Source organism: Lissotriton vulgaris, chromosome 2_1, assembly GCF_964263255.1.
Source record: "Lissotriton vulgaris chromosome 2_1, aLisVul1.2, whole genome shotgun sequence".
NCBI lineage: Eukaryota > Metazoa > Chordata > Amphibia > Caudata > Salamandridae > Lissotriton > Lissotriton vulgaris.
In genome coordinates, this window is record NC_141687.1 from 707,251,749 (window position 1) to 707,273,645 (window position 21,897).

The 21,897-nt window shown below is 46.5% G+C and overlaps 1 protein-coding gene across 1 annotated transcript in view; it reads right to left on the reverse strand.

The window, feature by feature from the left end:
• LOC147731014 (uncharacterized) overlaps positions 1-13,160 on the reverse strand; it is a 206,060-nt gene extending 192,900 nt beyond the window's left edge. Inside the window, exon 1 of the mRNA XM_086958669.1 lies at positions 12,787-13,160. Within this exon, the coding sequence (XP_086814795.1) occupies positions 12,787-13,110 (324 nt within the window). The 5' untranslated portion in view covers positions 13,111-13,160. The remainder of the gene's footprint in view (positions 1-12,786) is intronic.
• Positions 13,161-21,897: the final 8,737 nt, after the last annotated feature.

Below are 21,897 nucleotides of genomic sequence, written 5' to 3' on the forward strand. Positions count from 1 at the left end.
TGCAGTGGGTTTTTTCCTGGCGGACAGGCTCAGGCTCTGAGCAGCGACGCACTATCTGGTTGACTTCTTGCTGGTGGGACGGCCGGTTTTCGACGGACTGGCAGCGGAGCTGGACGGTTTTCTGGGCATTGTGGCTTACCTGGGGGTGCCCCGGGCACCAGCGAAGACGCACGGTCCCAGTTTAGGTGCTGTCATTCCTTTGTATAGAGCCCGACTCCGTGGCCATGGAAGCACGCCAGCCATAGGCCAAGGGGATGGCAAAGTCGTCGTTTGGGTCTGACGCTGTCCGGTTTTGACGCGGCCGCATCCTCGGGGACGTTGTCGGTGGGGGGCGAAGAGGGGGATTGGCTGGGGACAGGCGTTCGGGGCATTTCCATGGTGTGCATATGAGCGGACATGGGAGGAATTGCGGCGGTCGGGTGCAGTGGGGGCAGGGGGATAGACGGCTTCCGCAGGAGCGGGTCTTTCGGTTCGGGTTGAAGTGGATGGACGGGGGCTTTCGGGGGGCGATTCGCCGTTGGCGAGGGAATGGGGGGACGTATGCGGCACAGGCGTTAGGGGTCCTGCGGCACGCCCTATGGTGTATGGGTGAGGACCCGAAGGTGTTACGGAGGCATTGCGTCGGAGTGGGGTGGCAACGGAGGCGGCGCATCAAGGTGGAAGAAGGCCTCGGGCCCTGGAGGTCGGACTGTTAGCGGGCAGCTGCAGGCTGCGGGGGTGGGAAGTGAACATACGACATGAAGGACATTTCTCACCTCTCACATGTGTGTCTTTTCAGGTGCAGGAGAGGGGCCAACTGCAGCGGCACTGGAGAGTTATGTTGGGGCGGAAAGGGGGACTGGGTCAAGCAACGGAATCAGTGGTCGGAGTCGGACGACAGGTTTCATGGTCAGCGGCAAGGAAAAGGGGCATGAGCTGGCATGCGTTGTGGCAGGCTTTGTGTGCAGTGGAACAGTGGAGAGTGTGCCTGAAGTGGGCTTGGTACAGTGCAAAGGGTTAGCGTTGGGTTAAACAAGTGAAGAGGGATCTGTTAGAGATACGGTGCGGATAGGCGGGGTGTCAGGTCATTTGGTCAGAGTTTGATCCCAGGTGGGTTGAAGGGGGGCGAGAGGCCAGCGGCCATAGATAAGACACGTAGGGAATTTTCAAGGAAGTGAAGGTTTCAGGGAAGATAGAGGGTTGAGAGGATGTAGCACCCAGAGCTGCGGCACGGGGCGGTGGATTTGCAGGGGGATGGCGCTTTCACCTGGGGTACGGAATGGAGTTATGTGCTACACTTGAGGGAGGCACTGGAGAGGGATTGGGGCACAGATGGCTGAAAGGGCAGGAGTCCTAGGGGGGGTCGAAAGCCGTTAGCACGCCTTTCGAGTGGCGGTTCTTCCTAATATATGGGGGAAGTGTAGGAGATCGGTTGTTGGATTAGCGGGGGGTAGGTCAAGCATAATAAAGGATTTAGCCAGGTGGAGAGGTAAATTGACGTTTCTGCTAATTGTTTACTGTTTGTGGATTGGGGGAACCAGTTAGGGGAGGGGGTGGGGGGTTTTGTCAGGAAATTGCATATTTAGTGAGGTATAGTTTTGTACGGCGCAGACCAAGGGTTTTCATTGTTTAAGGTGCACCTGCTTCCAATAAAGCGGCCTTTATCACACCTATTTTTGAGTCTCTGGTCGGTGCTTTTTCCTCCCCCCATCTCTCCCCCTTTGGGCCCCAATGGGGATTTGGGGGGGGGCGGCCGACCAGCGGGAGGCCTGCCACCCCCGGGGAGTTTTGGGGCAGGGGGAGGGGGGCGGGTAGAGCCAGCACCGTACGTGGGTTGGTTTTGGGCTACTTGGTAGCCTTGGGTTGGGGTGGGCTGGTTTTGGGCTGGTTTTGGGCTGGTCCCCGTTAAAAAACCGGACATCTTGAGTCACAGGCCACCATTTTAGAAAGAAGGTGGCTGGTGACACAGCAGCCGGGCGGGGGTGTGGCGGAGTTAATTGCTTTCCCTCCCTCCCTCCCTGGGTTGCGATCAAGTTTATTGGGGGGTTTTTCAAGTACGGGGCCTGGGGTGCAGGGGTAGGGGTGATTGCTTTTCTTCAGGGTGTAGGAGGGGTTTTGTGTGGTGTGCGGTGGTTTTTTGGAAGGAGTTTTCTTGGGGGCCAGTGCATCTAGTTTTGCTCAATGGTTGTGGGGTTGGTTGTGTCGCTGGAGCAGGTGTGGGGTGATTTTTTGCCTTGGGGCGGTTCTTCCTAATATATGGGGGAAGTGTAGGAGATCGGTTGTTGGATTAGCGGGGGTAGGTCAAGCATAATAAAGGATTTAGCCAGGTGGAGAGGCAAATTGACGTTTCTGCTAATTGTTTACTGTTTGTGGATTGGGGGAACCAGTTAGGGGAGGGGGTGGGGGGTTTAGTCAGGAAATTGCATATTTAGTGAGGTATAGTTTTGTACGGCGCAGGCCAAGGGTTTTCATTGTTTACCGTGCACCTGCTTCCAATAAAGCGGCCTTTATCACACCTAATTTTGAGTCTCTGGTCGGTGCTCCCCCCCCCCCCCCCTCTCCCCCTTTGGGCCCCAAAGAGAACTGAGAGAGATAGAGGAGGAGGGAGGAGGGTAGGAGTGAAATCAGCGCCAGTAGGATGTCTCTTCTTCTTACACACTATTTCCCTTCCATCTTCTGGGCTCCATATTTATTCTCTACTCTGGCATGTTCGCAAGTAAATGAACCATCAGAGCGCACTGCACTGTAGTTTACTCTTCACCTATGCCTTATCACCACAGCTCTGCAGCAATGTGGAAAGTGCCAAGAAACACTTAAAGATGCGTGTTGCGCTTTATTCTAGGTGATGATGAGCACAATATACATTGATATTAACTAACTCAATGCCACTCACATCATGAACTATGTGAGGATTAAGGGCCTTATGTATCATCAACCTGAATTGCTATTCTGAAATAGCGATTTTTTAGAAATCGCTATTTCAGAATCGCAAATTGGGATGTATGTACAAATTTGCATTTTTTGCGAATTCTTAGTATTCCTTAATTGCGATTCGCAAATTGCAAATCGCAATTAAGGAATACTTTTCCCATTCATTTCTATGGTCCCATAGAAATGAATCGGAAGTTATTCTCAATTTGAGAATCGCAAATTGAGAATAATTTCAAGGGTGCAGGGGTGTCCAAAGGACACCCTGTTGCACCCCTGAAATAAACATGGGTGCACATGTGGAGCACATACATGCCCTAAGGGCATGTACGTGCGTCAAATGGCACTTTGAAAAATGCAAAAATGTGCATTTTTCAAGGAATTCGCAACTTACCACCAACTTGAAGTTGGTGGTAATTTGCGATTCCTTAAAGACAATTAGCTTTTTTTTTGCCTCAAACATTGCATTTATGGAATTGCAAAATTTGCAATTCCTTAAATGCAATTGCAAAATAAGGAATCGCAAATTTTTCAATTCCTTGTTTTGCACCAGATTTTCCTTTATACATACCATTTAGCAAATTCGCATTCGCAAACGCCAAAATTCTGCGTTTGCAAATGCGTATTTGCTTGATACATATGGCCCTTAGGGCCTTATTTATGAGGCCTTGTGACAGTTTTGCGCTGCCGTTGCACCAATTTTTTGTGACGTAAAACATGCCGCCTGCTGCGCCCTATTTATAAAGTGATGCATCTAAGCAGATGTGTCACTCTATAAACCGCTGCACTACATTATACCTTCGTCAGGTATAATATATGCGGGGGCGTTCCCACACAAGTAAGCCTCGTAGAAGTGACGCAGTGAAATCTATGAGATTTTCACTGCGCCACTTCTAGGATGCAAATGCGTCAAAACCTTACGCCCGTCAGGGTGACACAGTGCTATATCCATAGCCCTCCCCCTGCATTGCTGGAGTTGCGTCACGCTTCCGACACAACTCCAGCAAGGCATCATTTTTGCGCAGGTACTTTGTATCTGTCATTCTTTGCGACATGGTGAATCATACAGTAAATATGGCGCATCCATCATGTCGCAAGGAGGGCGCAATGAAAAGTGGCGCATCGCTGTTTTCACGCAGCGATGCGTCACTTTTCATAAATGAGGCCCTAAATGTTGAGTCACCTTTACTAGAACTTGCAGCTTTTACTTTTTACCTCATATCCCTTGCCCAATCATACACTTGTCTAAATGTTGCCTCTCCTCTAGTTAGGTGTTTATTCAACTCAATGTCGATGTCCATAAAAACTCACAAGTGGCCGGTAGGGGCATGCCCCTTTCTGGTCTGGTCTGTGACCTTCATCCCACTGACGTTCAGCCTACTATGACCGGTCCAGATCTGGACCATTTCTCCCTCGTGGCCCAAATCCACTTCAGAACATACCCCATACCCTCCGACTCTAGCCAGCACCATGCAGTAATAGCCTATTACAGCGTAACTATCATCCACTGCCTGACAATAAAGGGACCACCATAGTAATAAGGTACAACTAGCCCTCCCAGGCCTACTTTAAGGATCATCTATGCCAGTTAGAGCCAGCTTCCCTAAAGGATTTCGATACAAAGCATGGTGACTCTCAGACTCTGTGCAAACTACAAACCAGTTGAGCCTTGAAAAATCCCCAGGAGTGTATGCTGAATATGGGGCGAAACAAGTACTGGCTGCAAAACCACAAGACTATAAGCTTAAACAGGAGAGAGGCTGTCCTAATAAAACAGCACAAGCTTTTAAACTGGATTGAAAAGCACTTTCACCAAGGAATAATTGTATTCTGTTTTGTCACTCAAATCCAAGAGGAATTTATTGAAATCTGTGCTACTGGAATCTGAAAGTATGCTTTAAACTACTGTGATTGCCACTAACCCTCGGATAGTTTCATCATATCTATCTGTATGTACTGAAATAAACATGTCAGAGTTGGTGTGACTCATTTCAAACAGACAGTTTTGAGAGTGATTTTAACAGAAAGGAGGTCCATGAAGTTCAACCGAAGGGCATTCCAAGAAAGTGGAACAAGAAGCTGAAATAGAAATATTTTGTGTGAAGTGGCAGCTTGAGAACTGTGCGAAGATGAAGGTTAATAAATAGTAAGGGTCAGGATCATCAGTGGTAACAAAGACAAGTATGGGGGTAGTGCTTGAGTCAACTTAAACATCAAGATGACGAGCTAGTATATGGCTCTATTGCCGCCACAAAGCCAACAGTCCTGATGCCAGCCGGGGAAAGATGGGTTGGAATCAAGGCCTCATTATGAGCGGCTTCCTAAAAAACACATCTGAGGCAGATTTATCAATATTTCACGCAAAGCAGCAAGATGCCTTGCTGCGCTGCATGAAAAGGAGAGAGCAGGAACGCAACATATTTAACATTATATGGCGCATTCCTGTCCTCTTCTTGGCTTGGTACACTTTTGACTACAAAGCAGCAACGCAGGCACCCCTGCGTCATGGAGCAAGAGGCCCTGAGTTGCAGGCAGGATTGTTTTTGGGCAGGAAGGCACACTTTCATAAACAAAACAACTCTTTGAGGCATTTCACTCCTTCTATAGGTGTTGCAGAATGCAGCCCATATAGAAAGAGGAAGAAATGAGGAAAAATAAAGATATTTCTCCTCGTTAGGTCCCCCTTGGAAAGGCATAGCATTTTGAAGCATTCCCTGGTCTACCACTCATGGTAAATCTGAGAATGCGCCAAAATCCATGGGTGGCTGTGTGGGAACACCCATGATCCATTCAAAAAACAGAGAACCTCCCCTAGAATTCAATATACAAATGGGTGTTAACTCCAATTCTTTTAAAATATCAGCATTGTCCCACACAGAACGGTTTATTTCAAAAGCATATATCTATTTATTATTTTTTCATCATCAAAAGGATCACAAATATAGTAGAATCATGGACATATATATAATCTATTAATACACCCATGATCCACCCATGGAACAACTGCCTGGGGCAGAGTAATTCAAAACAGCGACTTTGACTGCTGTGCATTACTCCAGATTTACTAAACTCCACAGGGCAACGCAAGGTGACCTTGCATGGCTTGCTAAATCTGACTTTAGTGTTGTGTTGCTCTTGTGTTACCTAGAGTGATGCAAGGGCAATGCAACACTTCGATAAATGTGGCCCTCAGTTTCTGCGAAAAATGGTGTTACGAGGCATGCCATATTACCACAGTTACACTGAATATGGTAATATTGCTTTGGATTCCAAAGCCAAAACCTCCAACTAAAACTTGGAGAGCTTTGTTTGCATGACAAATTTCCAGAAGTACGGATTAAATGCCAAATTGCTTCTGTAGAATTATTTCAAAAGGACATAGAGGGGGTCAGGTTGGTCACTCATACTCCCCAAGGAATACCACACCCAGAATTAGGAACATTCTTAGAATATGTAATTCTGGGAATGGTATTACTGCCCTCAGTCATAACAGAGGCCTTATTGTGGTGGAACTTGAAATAGGGTTGGATTTTCTAGGTACTGAGTAGTTCACATGAAGCTGTGGCAGAGACGAAAGAGTGTAAGTGTAGTTTTTGTATCAAATGACAATCCAGATTTCTAGTAAAAGGCAAGGTAGCAAAAGTGTTTTGGGCAAAATAAATCGGTGGAACAGATAAAGATGGATTTAAGGTGGCCAGAAAATAGATTATTTCTGGTTCGAATGAGATGAGTATAAGAGAATCACAAGCCATCAGTCACCTAAAAGTCAACTGGAACTTCATCTCTGAAGCTGAGTTGTAAAAGGGTGTGATCAGTTAGGAGGAGTTAAGAACAGTCAAGGGAGAAGGTACACCCCACACGACTACTTTAAAATGTTCTAGAATTCTTAATCATAATTTCTGGTGTATCTGTTAGATGTAGGATGTCACTTTGGTGCAAATTTTTTTGTACACTTCTCAAGTACTCGCTGATAGTGGGCATCCATGTAGTCCTTATAAAAAGGAAGCCTTATAGCCTTGCTTTCATGCATCGCCATTAGTTTCCAACAGAAGACAGATCCAGTTGCAGGGTGCATTAACAAGCAGAATGTAGATTAATTTTTAATCTATGGAGACTAGTCAAATGTCCAACATAAGTCACTCAGGGCAGCCAAGCACTAAACATACAGTCCAAAACGAACGGACGTTTAATGATAATTAGGTGCACTTATGGGAGCGCAGGACTTTTTGTCACTCGATTATGAGACCATTTATCAGATGGTCTTTGTGAACTGTTCTGAAAGATAGAAAACTGCCCTTACTCCAAAAGGCACACAAATGATGGACAGAATGCAGAACAAATCAAACATTAATTCCCAGTCTACAGATCTGGGTTAAATCCATTGTCCTTTTGCTCACTATGCCACCCCAGTTTAGACCCAGCCATATGCAAATCAGTCTTGACCCTGCTCCCCATGGGAACAGTCCAGCTCGAACTGCAAAGCCAGGTCCTCCCTGGACCAGAAAAAAGTATCCTGGGACCAGTTTCAGTGTAGCACCCCTCATCAGCCAGGCTATCTTGAATCCAGTGGCACAGTGAGCCCGGGACCCACTTCTGGGCATACCTCGCATGCTTAGGGCAAGAAAGCAAAAGACACACAAATAATGGACAGATTGCAGACCAAAAGAAACATTTACCCCCAGTCTACATATCTGGGTTAAATCCATCATTCTTTTGCTCACCATGTCACCCCTGTTTTTCATCCTATTCCAAAAGTCACAAAAAAACCGTGTTGTCTTTTAACTTCTTCATAACCTGGGTTGCATTTCCCCTAGACCTAGTTGCAACTGTTGCACATGGTTTTGTAGTGCCTGGATCTTTGGGCATTAACAACTCATTCCTTATTTAGGATTGCTATTACCGACAATACATTCTATGGCTGCTGCACTGCTAAAAAAGCCACGGTGTAAGTAAGACTTATCATTTTATAGCCAAGGTTATAACTACCGATCAGAAAGCAAATATATGTAATCACTGCTTTATATGAATCCTTCTGCTGTCTGGAGTGCTTTATATGTGGCGATGAGCATGGGAAAACAACTACTTTCGCCACATAAGTATTGACTTACTGTTAATAACGATGCTCAAAATGTGCTAGGAACTTGCCTTTCTAATCAACCATTGGACGAGGACCTTGTTTACCTTCGTTTTTAGGTTTCGCCTGGCCGAAGGCTGCGCACTTGTGCGCAGCTTTTCGGCGCAGGTGAAATTTTTTGTTTACCATATGTGCTTCAGGAACGTCCCCCGGCTCCCATTGGCTAGCTCCATAAATGGAGGCTAGCCATTGGGAGCTGGATCTGTCCGTCAAGGCCGGACCAAATTCGGGGGCGTTCCTGAGAATTTTTCGCTTTTGGCCCACGTCATGCGGCTGTGGGCGGTGCTTTTTTTTTGGTGGGGGGAGGTTTGTTTTGTTCATTTCTCCTGGAAGGCACGCAACGAGGGACGTCTGCCTGACATCGGCTATCAGGTAAGCAGCATATTTTACTTGTGTTTCCCGTCCCCCTCCCGCTGTCCGTGAGCCCACCCCCCCTCCCGCTGTCCTTCCTTTCCCGCCCTTCCCTCCCGCTGTCCGTTCCTTTCCTGCCCCCCCCCCCTCCCGCAATTCCCCCTAGGCTCTCAACCAGTCTCATCTCAGGGCGGCGCTTGTGTCTTCAGAGGGTCTGCGCTCCCGAGGCTCCTGCCCACAGCTCAGCCGGAGGGTCCTCTCCCTCTGCCCGCAGGAGGGTGCCACCGCCTCTACCCCCGCAGATCTGCCCGCAGGAGGGTCACCGGCGTCGCTGCGTCTCCCGCCCGCCGGAGGACTTGAACCCGCGCCTCGGATCCGGGCCGCTCTCTGGTCTCTGCTGCCGGCTCAGGGATCGCCATGGGGGACGTGATTTCCACTCACCTGGACGAGGGCAGGCGGCAGTACATCTCCGGTAAGAACCAGTGCCACGTGCCGCTGCCCCCAGGGGGGGGGCAGTTTGAGGACTGTGGGGATTGGGAATAGGGGTGAACGCACTACCGACCATGCACGCATGTTCATTTCACTGGGAGCAATAGAGTGGTCACTGAGCGCTGCACAGAGTGCTCACTTAAAGAGGCAGAGCACTCACTGTGATTTGTATGTTCACGGAGTTAGGCTGATAACTTTCATGGGTGCTGAGGCTAAACTAAAATGTAAAATGTGAGCTGCGCGTGCGCATAGCCCGGCGCCCTGGGCGTGGTGGTGAGGCCCGCTCTGCTGACACCGCCTCCTGGTTACAGCGCGGCGCCCTCCCCCCTGGCATCTCCGCTGTGACCGGTCCCAAGCCCCGAAGTGCAGTCAGCAGAGGGCAGCCTGGCATTAAGGCCTCCGCTCCGCCTGGCATGAAGGCCTCCGCACGTTCATCCTGCCTCGCCCTCCTTGTTCCCACAAGTCTTCCCTTCTGACCCTCTGATACTGCCTGTCTCCTCCCGATACCCGCCTCGTCTTCATTGCCTCACGCCTCCGGGGTGCCCCCAGCCCACCTCAGTTCCACCCACCCGTCCTCTGTTCCACCACCTCTGCCTTAATTACAATCACCCTCTCTCTGCCCCTGCCTTGGTTCCACCCACATGGTTTCACCACCCTTCTTTGCTGTGGTCTGGATTCCACCTACACTGCCGGGGTTGCACCCACCTTTCCTTGCCTCCACCCTACCTCGGTTCACCCCCAATGGCGCCCCTCCCCCGTTGCGGCTGCCTCAACTCTTGGGGTTCCCCTTAGTATACCTTGCTCCCGCAGTACCTTACCCTACAAGCCTGCCTACCCTCCTAGGGAGCCGCTCAGCTCAGAGTGGAAAAGATTTTACAGCGGTTGCAAGAACAGAGGGATATATAAATAAGGCCGTCCTGTGGAGAATCCTTTGGTAGTCAATGGACTTATGAAAAAGTCCGCGAAAGGGACTAAAGAAAAATGAAGCCTTAAAACTTCTCCGATGAGAACAGAGAACGAAGCTGAAGGAAATAACAGTAAGTATGTCAGGGATGCTTAGGCAGTAGTTTAAGAGAAGGACCTATCTGGTGCTGTGATTACTTTGTGAAGGTAGTTGGGTTGTCAAACATTCGTGGTTAGATCAAGAGAATCGGAGCTGGCACAAGGAGCAGATGAGTACCTTTGAGGGAGGGTACAATAATGCCAAAATATTTGTGCTGAACAAGGAGATCTTTCTCTGTTATGACCTCAATGATATTAACTCCCCCAAGAGTCTACAAAATATAATGTCCACGTTTTGCTACTGCTATTTGTCAAATGAGATGTAGGTCTATCTAGCAAGTGAAAGTAGATTCCCTTGCCCTCCATTTAACCTTTGCCTTCGATAATCAGACACGAGGGTTGAGATTTCAAAGGAGTCTAAGTAGATAATAAGGTGATTAAATGTATGGAGTAGATGCATGTTTAAGGGAGTTGTACTTAAAAGGGATGCCAAGGAGATATGCAATGGTGCTCCTGAAACAATGTTATTTATAATTTGTGCCACATAGGTTCACCCATTTACTGATTGTTTACTTGGAACCTTGCTTTCTGTTATCTAAATATTTTTTTTACACTGGTCTAGTTTTTCCTTCAGGTATTTAATGAGTTACATTTTATTACGTATGATAAATTTCGGGCAGATAATGTTTGCCATGTCAAATATTTTACACTTTGCCCTACCGATTTTCAATACCACATGCCTGCCATGGAGTCAACATTTATCAGGTTTTTGCTTTACCCATGTTTCTATCCTTAGCTTTATTGCTTCTTTAAAAAATGTTCTCTTATTCAGACAGCTTCTCTGATTTCTTAGCCTTTCTTAGACTCTATATACAGGGCGTTAGTATAACCGTAGGTCACCGGGGAGAAGTCTTGCATGCCTCCTTAGGTTTACATATGAAAGTAATTGTTTCTATCTCGTTGTTTAAAAAAAAAAAAAATCTATCTATCCATAGTTCCACTCTTAATTGTAAATGGCCAGGATGTTTGATCATTTTACAGTACTAAAAAAGATACTGCAGCATGCATGCTTGGCTTCAGTGACATTGTTTTGCGGACCCTACTGTATACAAATCCCAGATGAAAATTCCCCAGTTTGTTTACGAACTTTGCCACACAACAGTAATCTATCTATTAGAAACGAAACACTTTGCCACTCTTATTTTCTCCACTCTGATTTTTAGGTCGAGCCTAGACAGCTTGCATGCGGCGTGTAGCTCTAGGTGTATGTGTGTCTCTAGGTGTGTGTGTGTGTGGAGCTCTGTGTGTGTGGATCTGAGTGTGTGTGGCTCAGGATGTGTGTGTGTGTGTGTGGCTCTGTGTGTGTATGTCTTTGTGTGGCTCTGCGTGTGTGTATGTGGCTCTAGGTGTGTATGTGTGTGTGGCTCTGTATGTGTGTGTATATGTGTGTGTGTAACTCTGGGTGTATGTATAACTCTATATGTGTGTGACTCTGGGTATGTATGTGTAGCTCTGTGTGTGCATCTGGGTGTGGCTCTGGGTGTGTTTGTAATCAGTGTGTATGTGTGTGGCTCTGGCTATATATGTGTAGCTCAAAGTGTGTATGTGTGTGTGGCTCTGGGGTAGTGTGTGTGGCTCTGGGGTGGTGTGTGTGTGGCTCTGGGGTGGTGTGTGTGTGTGTGGCTCTGGGGTGGTGTGTGTGTGTGGCTCTGGGGTGGTGTGTGTGGCTCTGGGGTGGTGTGTGTGGCTCTGGGGGGAGGTGTGTGTAGCTCTGGGAGGAGTGTGTGGCTTTGGGGGGGGTGTGGCTCTAAGTGTGCATGTGTGACTAGGGAGTGCAGAGTGACTAGGGAGTGCAGAGTGACTAGGGAGTGCAGAAGGAGTGCTAGGGAGTGCAGAAGGAGTGCTAGGGAGTGACTAAGGAGTGCTAGGAGTGACTAAGGAGTGCTAGGGAGTGCAGAAGGAGTGCTAGGGAGTGACTAAGGAGTGCTAGGAAATGACTAGAGAGTGCTAGGGAGTGCACAATGCTAAGAGGTGCGGAGGGACTAGGGAAGCTAGGGAGTGCACAATGCTAAGAGGTGCGGAGGGACTAGGGAAGCTAGGGAGTGCACAATGCTAAGAGGTGCGGAGGGACTAGGGAAGCTAGGGAGTGCACAATGCTAGGGAGTGTAGAGTAACTAGGGAGTGCTATGGAGTTCTAGAGACTACAGAGATTAAGCTAATAACAATGTAAGTGACAATGCCATTTATTTATCTGTTTTCAAAACCAACACATAAATACAATTTTTGTCATTAACAATGCCAATAGCTCAAATTCCAAAGGCGAAACCATTGCATTGAAAATGTTTGTTAGTATAGGTACTTAATGGTGAGAGTAATATTTTCAGTATTGCATGTAAAGAAATGGAAACCAAGTATCCTTCTCTTTAGATATTCAGACAACCTTTGCTTCTGCCCTGCATAACTTATAATTTGTCAATAATGCAGACTTTTTTCATCTTGGAAGAGCCCGGAAGGCACACCAGGTCTCAAGTCATTAAATAATAGATGAGTTAATGACATCTGAATAATGCACTATACAAGACGCTCTGCTGACACGAGTCTTGAAGGAGGTATAGAGCTGTACTTTCATCTTCCTCGGTTCTTATCAAGTTTCATGAAGAGGTATCCCTGTAACAATTAGCAATAAACTGAAGTTTGTTTAATATGCATTTGTCGTATAACAACTGATCTGACCTGCACCTCACAAGCACCTTTAGTCAGAGAACAGTAGCACAATGTATGCGCCGGGGCGCTCGTGCACGGAAGTCACGAGCTCGCGAGGGGCTGATTTTAGTTTACCAGAATCAGGCTGCGCGAGTCGTATTACTGTACAAACTAAATGATAACCAGAATGAAGCACTAACCTTTCTCTTCCGCACAAGTTCTCCTTGAAGCCGACTGAGCTGGATCACGGCTCCTCCCTGGGTGGTAGCGCTACTTGGCCGAACCATGTGGACGGCGCGGAAGCCCCTGCGCTGAAGACCGCCGTAGCCTGAAGACACGGCGGAAGGACTCACTTTCCCAAACACTGAGTCATCCGGACTGAGTTTGCCGTTCTGGAACTGGGTAAGTCCGTTGACGTTACTGACGGACAAGCACTTGCATGTCGGCCCAATCTCCAACGAGGATGATTTCGTGGTCGACGACGTTGTCCTCAGATCGCCGTGCGACAAGGCCTTCAGAGACATTGTGCTCGCATTTGAAGTTTAGCTGGTGCGGCGGTGGCACAATAATGCTCAGCTCGGAAGGTGAAAAGACTCATGGGACCAGGGGCACCGAAAATTCTTCTGCGCGCGCCAGAGTTTGCAAGATAACTCGGGCGCACAAAAGAAGAGATGTGTCCCAGGCATGCATAATTGAAATGCTATGTGATACTGGAGTTGAGTGAACGGAAATCCAAGCTGCAGGCCAACCTGCGCACGAGTCAGCCTATGAGGACCAGGTAAGTGTAAATACACCCAAAACATTTGGATGTTGCCAACATCGTTTCCGTCGTGAAGGCCTCTGCTTACACGTGAAGTGTGATTGTTGCAACCTTTACCCAGAATCCTTAAAAATGAGTCCTACATGTCTGACCTTCATATAACTTATGATTTTCACGTTGGCTGGAATGGTCAGCCCGTGCAGAAATTATTATTGTCGCACTCGCAATCTACTCTAATTGTAAATATGTATGTAAAAACCTGTATTGTTTGTGTTTTGGCTAATTTTGTCTTTGACCTTCACATGGACACAATACATTTTCATGTGAATATGTCTTCCATATATCCTTATAGAGGCCCATGTAACCAGTATCTCTGAAAAGCACTCTGGTACACGCTTGGGTTTGTTTAGTGCTATGTTAAACCACAAAAAAAATATGCATACTTTATTTTGAGCACATAATCGGACTATTGGAAGAATTCATCGCGCAATAAACAGACCACACAGGTATTAAAGCGTAAAAGGCCATTTATTAGACCAGACTGCACAACAATAACCAAAACATCAACATTATAACAAACCCCCCAATATCAACTCGTCATGCCTCACACTCTTCAGCCACTCTGCCTCATATCACCAACCGCTCCACCCCATACCGTACCTCATCCAATTCACAAATCACCTGGCCTCATACCCAGATACATCTGACATTCCAGTCATGCTCTCAGCCCGCCAGATCATTCAAACTTCCCCCCCAAGGGATGGGTGCACCCGCTCTTGACCCCCCCTGTCCCTCCAAAGTACCGCCTACTGCAGCTCTGGCCTAAACTGGCACGCCAAGCCAACCCATGCCCCAAACCCTATAACTGCAGGGTGGATGGGTGGCCTTTCTAACGACCCTCCCGATGGTGCTGAGTGCAGGAAGAGGAAGTTCCCTTCCTACCCCAGTAACTCCTCCCTTTCCCCCTAGCTAGCCTGGGTTTCGCGCGAATGACCCCAGGGGAAGACTAGTCTGCGACTGTGCTTCCCCCGGGGCCCGGCCTTGGGGACATGTATGTTTGCCTTTTAACATTTCAAAAGAAAAAGTTACATTTGGCTATTATTGTAGTGCTACAATAACGAGAACGGTGGGGTTGATTAATTGCAGCTTCCGAAGGTAGAGGACAGTGGCATGCACCAAATGTGATGCAAGGGTCACACAGAATGGAGCTACTGTATCTTATGAAAGTTACACGTGGGACGGCAGAAGAGAAAAGCCTCCCAACTCCCCTGCTGAAGAAAAGCTCTTGCAAAAGTCCAGATAACCTAGTGCTACGGAAGATCCGTGTTCACCCCACACCCAGGGGCAGATATACGACCGTTTTAGCGTCCGTAAACAGAAAATCAGGCATTTGTGACCGCTAAAAAGGGTTGCAGCATGTACAAACCCTATTTTGGGAGTTGCGAGTCGGTAAACTATTACCGTATGGCAAAATAGGGATTGTGAGTCGCAGTTAGGAAGGGGCGTGCTAAGGGCATCCCTTCCTAATAGCGAGTGGCAGGTGGATGTACAATTGTTTTAAGACTGCAAACAGGTTGCACAACAATGACATTTACCACCAATTTCAAATGGGTGGTAAGCCAGTCACAAACAGGAGGACCCCTTGCCCTTTGCGATTGGTAGCAAAAAATATTTTTTTAAGAGAAGGCAGTGGTCCAACAGCCTGTCCTTAAAAAATTAAATGAAAACTTTTCATTTGTTTCTTTTAAACTCATCACGTTTTCCTTTCAGTAAAACTGGCTGTATTAAAAAAATCCTTTATTTAAAGCAAACACAGACATTGTGGTCTGCTGTCCCCAGCCAAAATGGAATAGTTGTACATCTGGCCCTAACTACTTTAGAGCGGTTTTAAATTTCTAAACAATGGTGAACTCAACCAAGGCCCTAACACTAGTTTAAATAAACTTGGAAAAATAGAAAATTGACAAAATATTTTAACTAAAGACAATTTTGGCTTTCCTTTTGTGAAATCACTTATTGATCAAGTGATACAACATGGTATGTCCCCACTTTTTGCTGAATTGCTGATGTTCTTTGACTGAGTGTGCCCTGGGCTCCTGCTAATCAGGTACCCATGGCCTATGTTCCTTCCCTAAATCTGCATTGAAGCCTAAACCAATAAGCATCTCTGGCCATGTCAGCCCCTGGTAAATGGTACCACAGGTACCCAGGGCACTGTGACCAGAGAAGGCCTCTAAAGGCTGCAGCACTTCTTGCGTCACCCTTAGAGGTCCTATACTCTGACACTCACACACTGCCTTTGCAGGCTGCCTGTCTTGTGCCATGCCCACAACCCACTGCCCTGGCATAGGGCACCCAGCTAGAGGGTTGACTGATGTATGCCAGGGCAGTGGTTTGTGGGCATGGCACACAGGGATGTGTGCCATGTCGACTCTTCACTTTGTTCTGCACCAAGACACACAGCCTGTAAAGGCAGTGTGTGAGTGTTTGCAGGCAATGTCACAGTGCTGAACCTAGGTATCCAGCACTGAGTTATAAAAGTAACGTAAAAAGTAATTCTCCTGTAATTTACAGAAAAAGCCTATTCATTTCAATGTATTGTATTGTATTGTATTTGCTAAGTGTTGTAGCTTACTGCATCCACTGTAAATCAAACAGTTCTATATCCAGTAACTTATTACTGAAACGTATTTAAAGCTTACATGTGCCAGGCTTGCTGGGTACTAAAAATAAAACAACAGTATATATTTTATACAAACACAATTGGCCTAGAGTTCAGTTATTGAGTGTGTGAATTCATTTGCTGACTGAGTGTGTACATCAAATGCTTAACACTGTCCTCTTATACTGGCTTACTGCTTGACTACTCTACCACAATTAGAGAGTAAGGTTCTATCTAACTTTAACCTCTGCCTACCTCTGGGGTCACTTGGTCTCTATACACACTATACCTCATTTTGGTGTAGTATATATAGAGTCAGTTTCTTACATTGGTGGATCAGCGGTGGAATACACACCTTGCATTTATTGGACTACCTGATCACAAGACAGAACTCTTAAATTGCCTTTAGAATTCGGATTTTTTCAAATTGGCATGTTTACCAAACTACTAAAAGTCTTGTTAGGGCCTTGCTTAAATCCCTTTAGAATTTTAGAAAATAAAAAGTCACTATAGTCAAGGGTAGAGGGGTTAGAACATTTTGTTAGAATGTCTCAATGTCAGAACCCAGGTATTAGTGAAGATAACCACAATGGCATGGAGGACATGGTTGAGGAGCTTGACCTCACCCCTTACCTTCACTTGTCTTATCATGAAGTAAGGTCCCTATGCAGAATTAAAAACATAGCCATGGCCCATATCCAATCAAACTAAAGCTCCCGGAGCAGTTGGCTGAGTATGCTAAGGCCCACCGTTCTGAGAATGGTGCTGACCAAGCAGAAGAGGAAGGAGGTGAGGAGGATGAAGATAGGTACCCACCTCCATCACTTCCTAGGGAAGAAAGGAACCATGTCCCCTTACTTCGAAGAGTTAACCTCTGGGGACCTAGAGGCGACACAGGTGGACCAGGTTTTGGTGAGGAAATTGAGGGCAGCCTCAATGAAGAGGACAGCCTTTTAGCAAGGCTGGCCAAAAGACTGGATCTAGAGTCCAGACTCCTGGCTCTAGAGAAAGAAAGGAGATGTGTTTAGTACCCATCAGTGGTGGCAGCAATCCAGATAATAAGGATAGAGAGCAATTTTATGATCATAAAATCCCCAAAGGGATTGCCCCTAAATTTGAGGATGATGACATCACTAAATGGTTCACAGCCTTTTAGGAGGTGAAGAAACCTCTCTGGGGAGCACTCCTGTGGGAACTGTTCTCTGGTAACTGCAGAGACAGACTACTGACCCTTTCTGGGCCAGATACTGGGTCTTATGACCTCATGAAGAGAACTCTGATTTAGGGAGTTGGACTCACAACTGAGGAGTATAGATTTAGATTCAGGGGGGCTCACAAAACCCAAAACCAGTCATGGATTGATTTTGTAGACTACTCATTAAAGACACTAGATGGTTGGTTAACTGGACACAATGTGCACGACTTCACAATTTGTTTATGAAGGAACATATTTTAAGGAATTGCACGAATGAAAAGTTACATCAGCATTTGGTAGACCTAGGTCTAATTTCTCCCCAAGAATTGGGAAAGAAGGCAGACCACTGGGTCAAGTCTAGAGTGACCAAGACTACCACTGGGGGTGACCAAAAGAAAGGGGTTACAAAACATCCCCAGGGGAAAGGTGGTGAGAATCCCCAAGATTAAAAGTCAGAGTTTTCTAAAGGGCCCCAAAAATCTGCACAGTGGCATGGGTCACAAAACACTCCCTATACTCCACAGCCCGATTGGGGTAAGAACGTTGATCCTGCAATGGCCTGGTGAAGCCAGTCTCCAGATGGGATCAACAGTGTGCCCAGAGCACATCGGGTTGCACACAGAGCAGTTCTAATTTCAGAGGGGGAAGTTGAGTTTGCCACTGTAGCTGTGTGGCCACCCAACTTAAAGAAATACTTACAATGCCCTTGAATAAATGGAACTAGGATAGAGGCTCTGTGGGATTCAGGTGCCAGTGTCACTATGGGGAAAGACACTGGTTTCCATTGAGAAATACTTGATTGGGTGTACTTACCCAGTCACCAATGCTGACAGTGTTACCACTAACCATGTGATTGCTATGGTGACATTAGACGGGGGGGGGTTATTGGCCTGAAACAGGTAGTGGTCTCAAAGCTACCATCTGCATGTCTGCTTGGCAATGACCTGGAAACCTCACCTTGGGCTGATGTTGAACTAAAAAACCATGCAGCAATGCAGGATATCCCTACATTGGTGTGTGTAAAAACAAGAGCATAGACCAAAAGGCAGGGTGAAAAAGTGTTGGAGCCTGAAAGTATGGCCCAACCTACCAAAAGAAAAGGTAAGACTGGGGAACCAGCTTCTGTTCAGCAAAAGGATCAGGACCCTCTCTTCAGGGAGAGACTTGGACAGCCCAGAGGGAATTGAGCCTATGTAGCTTGACCCTTACTCCTGGGCCCAGGGGGACCCTCTAGGTAAGAGCAGGGGCAGCAATGCTGTCCTACTCTTGAAAGCCTGAGCTAGCAAGCTGTTTCAGAAGTAAAGGGAGTTGTCAGTGGTACCCACAGAGTTTATTGGGAAGAGGGATTACAGTACACTGAGGCAAGAGTCCCCAATTCTGGAGCCACCAGGAGAGTGGTAGTGCCACAGAGGTACAGGGAGTTCCTCCTAACTTTAGCTTATGACATCACCCTAGCCAGAATCAGTTCAGTTCAACTTTATTCGGATACAACAGTACCCATAAAAGCACAAAAACAAATACATGTTGAGAAAATGACCAATAAAATAATTAAAAATATTTGTTATACAAATCCAAAGTGACTTTGTGCAACACTATACATCATGACAGTGTAAATAGATTGTTAAAATAGAAGAACAATAAAAAAACAATACAAAACTATTTATAACAATGTCAGGCAGTCATAGTTCTGCGCGCCCTTACTGCCGATTTTAGAAAAGTGCTGGTACGAAAAATAAGGTCCACATCATCTAGTGCTAACATAGAACCAAATGCTGCCTCTAAACTAATTGGTCTTCTTTTGTTAAAATACGAATATAAAAGCGGTTTAAAATATTTAATATAGTATTTACAGAGAAATATAAAGTGCTTGATAGTTTGCTCACTCCTCCCATCACAAGGGCACCGGTTCGAATTTGAGTTAAGACAATAACCAAGTGGGAAGCAGAGTGAGAAGCGAATTGTGCCAGCTCTTAAACGGAACAATAGGCTCATCTCCCATCGGCTCATTGGTAAGGACAAATACATATGGAGTGGATAACTATACCGTTCAATGTCCATGTAGTTGTGTACAGTAATTTTTCTGGCCTCTGCTACCACCCGCTCGGTCTTATATAGGGAGTAAAGAGCATTCTGCATTTCCTTTATTATGACTAAAGTAGCTAGGCATCTGGGCCAAACCAAGACTTGGAAAAGGTTAGTCACTACTTTTACTGGCCCCAGATGCACCAAAAGGTGAAGGAGTTTGTCAGCTCCTGTGTTACCTGTCAAGTCAGTAGCAAGACAGGTGGCCACCCAAAGGCCCCCCCTGATACCCTTTCAAAGGGACCCCTTCCACAGGCAGTGGTAAGTGTGGACATAGTGGGTCCACTTGAACCTCCCACAGCATCAGGGAACAAATTCATTCTAGTGGAAGTGGATTATGCCACTAGGTACCCTGAAGCAAAACCACTTAGGACTACTGCAGGTCATGCAGTAGCCAAAGCCCTCATTGGTGTCTTCACCAGGGTAGGGTTTCCTAAGGAGGTGGTTTCAGACAGAGGTTCTAACTAAGCATGGGCGAATTTTGCGAATCTCGCGTTCGCGAATTTTGCGGATTTGCGAACTCGCAATCCGCAAAATCCGCGAATTCCCGCGAATTTGCGGATTTTTTTTTTTTGTGTTCGCGCGTGTTTCTGCCAGTTCGCGATGGTTTTTACAATTTCGCAATTTGCGAACTTACCTGTCGGGTCGCAAGTTTTGCGAACTTGTTGTTTCTACGTGTCCAGCCTGTTTGGGACACTCTTCTTCATCACTGCCACTCTCTGTCACCACTGCCACTCTCTGACTACTCATGCCACCCTCTGGCCCACCCATGCCACCCTCTGTTTCATCACCACACCCTCTGGTTGTCCAGTGTACATTATTTTCGGCAAAGCAAAGCACACCTTCCCTGCCTCAAGTGACCTGAATTAATTTGGGGCTGATTAATGTGTCACAGAATATTTTTTTAGCTGGCACCTGCTTCCTTAGTGCTTCCTGATTAGTGATCTTTTGCACTTGCTAAGTGCTTTCATTGTTGCAAAATTAGTTACAACACCTGCCCTGCCCCAACTGACAATAATGAATTAGGGGCTGATTAATGGATTTTAACTTCCAGCCTGGCTCCTGCTTGTCTCCCTTAGCTGTAATTCAGGACCTTTGTGGCATATGTGTAACTATTCTGAGGTTCAGAGCAGGGTCACATAATAGTTGCAACTGGCAACTGAACTCTGGAGGGGCCCCTCAGGAAGCACTACAGGAAATGGCTACTAATGATGAGCCTGAACTTTTGAACCTGGTAAGTAGTTTCAGTTTTGCTAAGATCGTATTTCTGCAATTTAGCACTTACTCGCGGGGTGCGAAGTTGTACTGGCAAGCCGCGAACTCACGCGAACAGTGCGAGCAAGCCATAAAATCCGCTGCTCGCGGATTTGCGGATTTTGCGGGAGATTCGCGGATCTCGCGGATTGCGAATTTACCGAAAATCCGCAAAATCCGCGAGCGAAACGGATTTTCCGCCCATGCTTAGTTCTAACTTTATTTCTACTTACCTGAAGTAGAGTGTGGAGTGCAGTACAAGTTTACTACACCCTATCACCTACAAACCAGTGGCCTTGTTGAGAGATTCAACAAGACATTGAAGCTTCTCTTTAATTCTGAATTCGGGATTCGATCAATTTGGAGGACAGTAATAATAGGAAGACCTCCAGTTACACTCTTTTTTAAATATTCATTTAACCGATTCAAATTACAACAGTGATCACCATACTCTTGCCTTCGCCGCACTACCGACCACATCGTTGAGGAGCTACCTTTCTATTCTTGCCCTGAAGAAGTCCCATCTGGGACGAAACGCGTCGGCTGTTCGTTTCTTTCTATTGGAATAATAAAAGAATCAACCAAAAAAGATTTTTGGACATTACCTTCTGTGTCTTCATATTAAGTTTATTGTTTTTTCACAATTTGGATATATGGTGCACCTGTGCTTATAAAAATAATACATGTTAAGTTCTGTATAGAACTATCACTGTGATGGTGGGTGTTGTATCAGTGTGCACATAAACCCCAGTCTACCATTTAAAAGGGGAAATTATTGTTGAGGTTATTGTGGGTCAGGTGCATTGCTATGAAGGTTCCGCCATCCACAGTTTTTTGCTATCTTTATTTCCACCTGGCAGGATCACCTGATCCACATTGGGAACATTTTAAAAGACCTGCAAACTGCAGGCCTGACTATCAAGGCATCCAGATGCCAGATAGGGCAGGGAACTGTGTCATACTTGGGCCACCTTGTTGGTGGAGGCCAGTTACAACCCTTACAGCCCATGATCCAGGCCATCCTGAACTGGGCAGCTCAAACCACCCAGACCCAAGTCAGGGCATTCCTTTGCTTGACTGGATACTACAGGAGGTTTGTGAAGGGATATGGGTCCATTGTGACTCCCCTCACAGAACTCACGTCCAAGAAAATGACCAAAAAAGTTAACTGGACAGTTAGTTGCCAAAAGGCTTTTGACACCCTGAAAGAAGCAATGTGCTCAGCACAAATTCTGAAGGTTCCAGATTATGCCAAGCAGTTCATAGTGCAGACTGATGCCTCTAAGCTAGGGATAGGAGCAGTCCTATCCCAGACAAATGATGAAGGACAAGACCAAATGGTTGCTTTTATAAGCAGA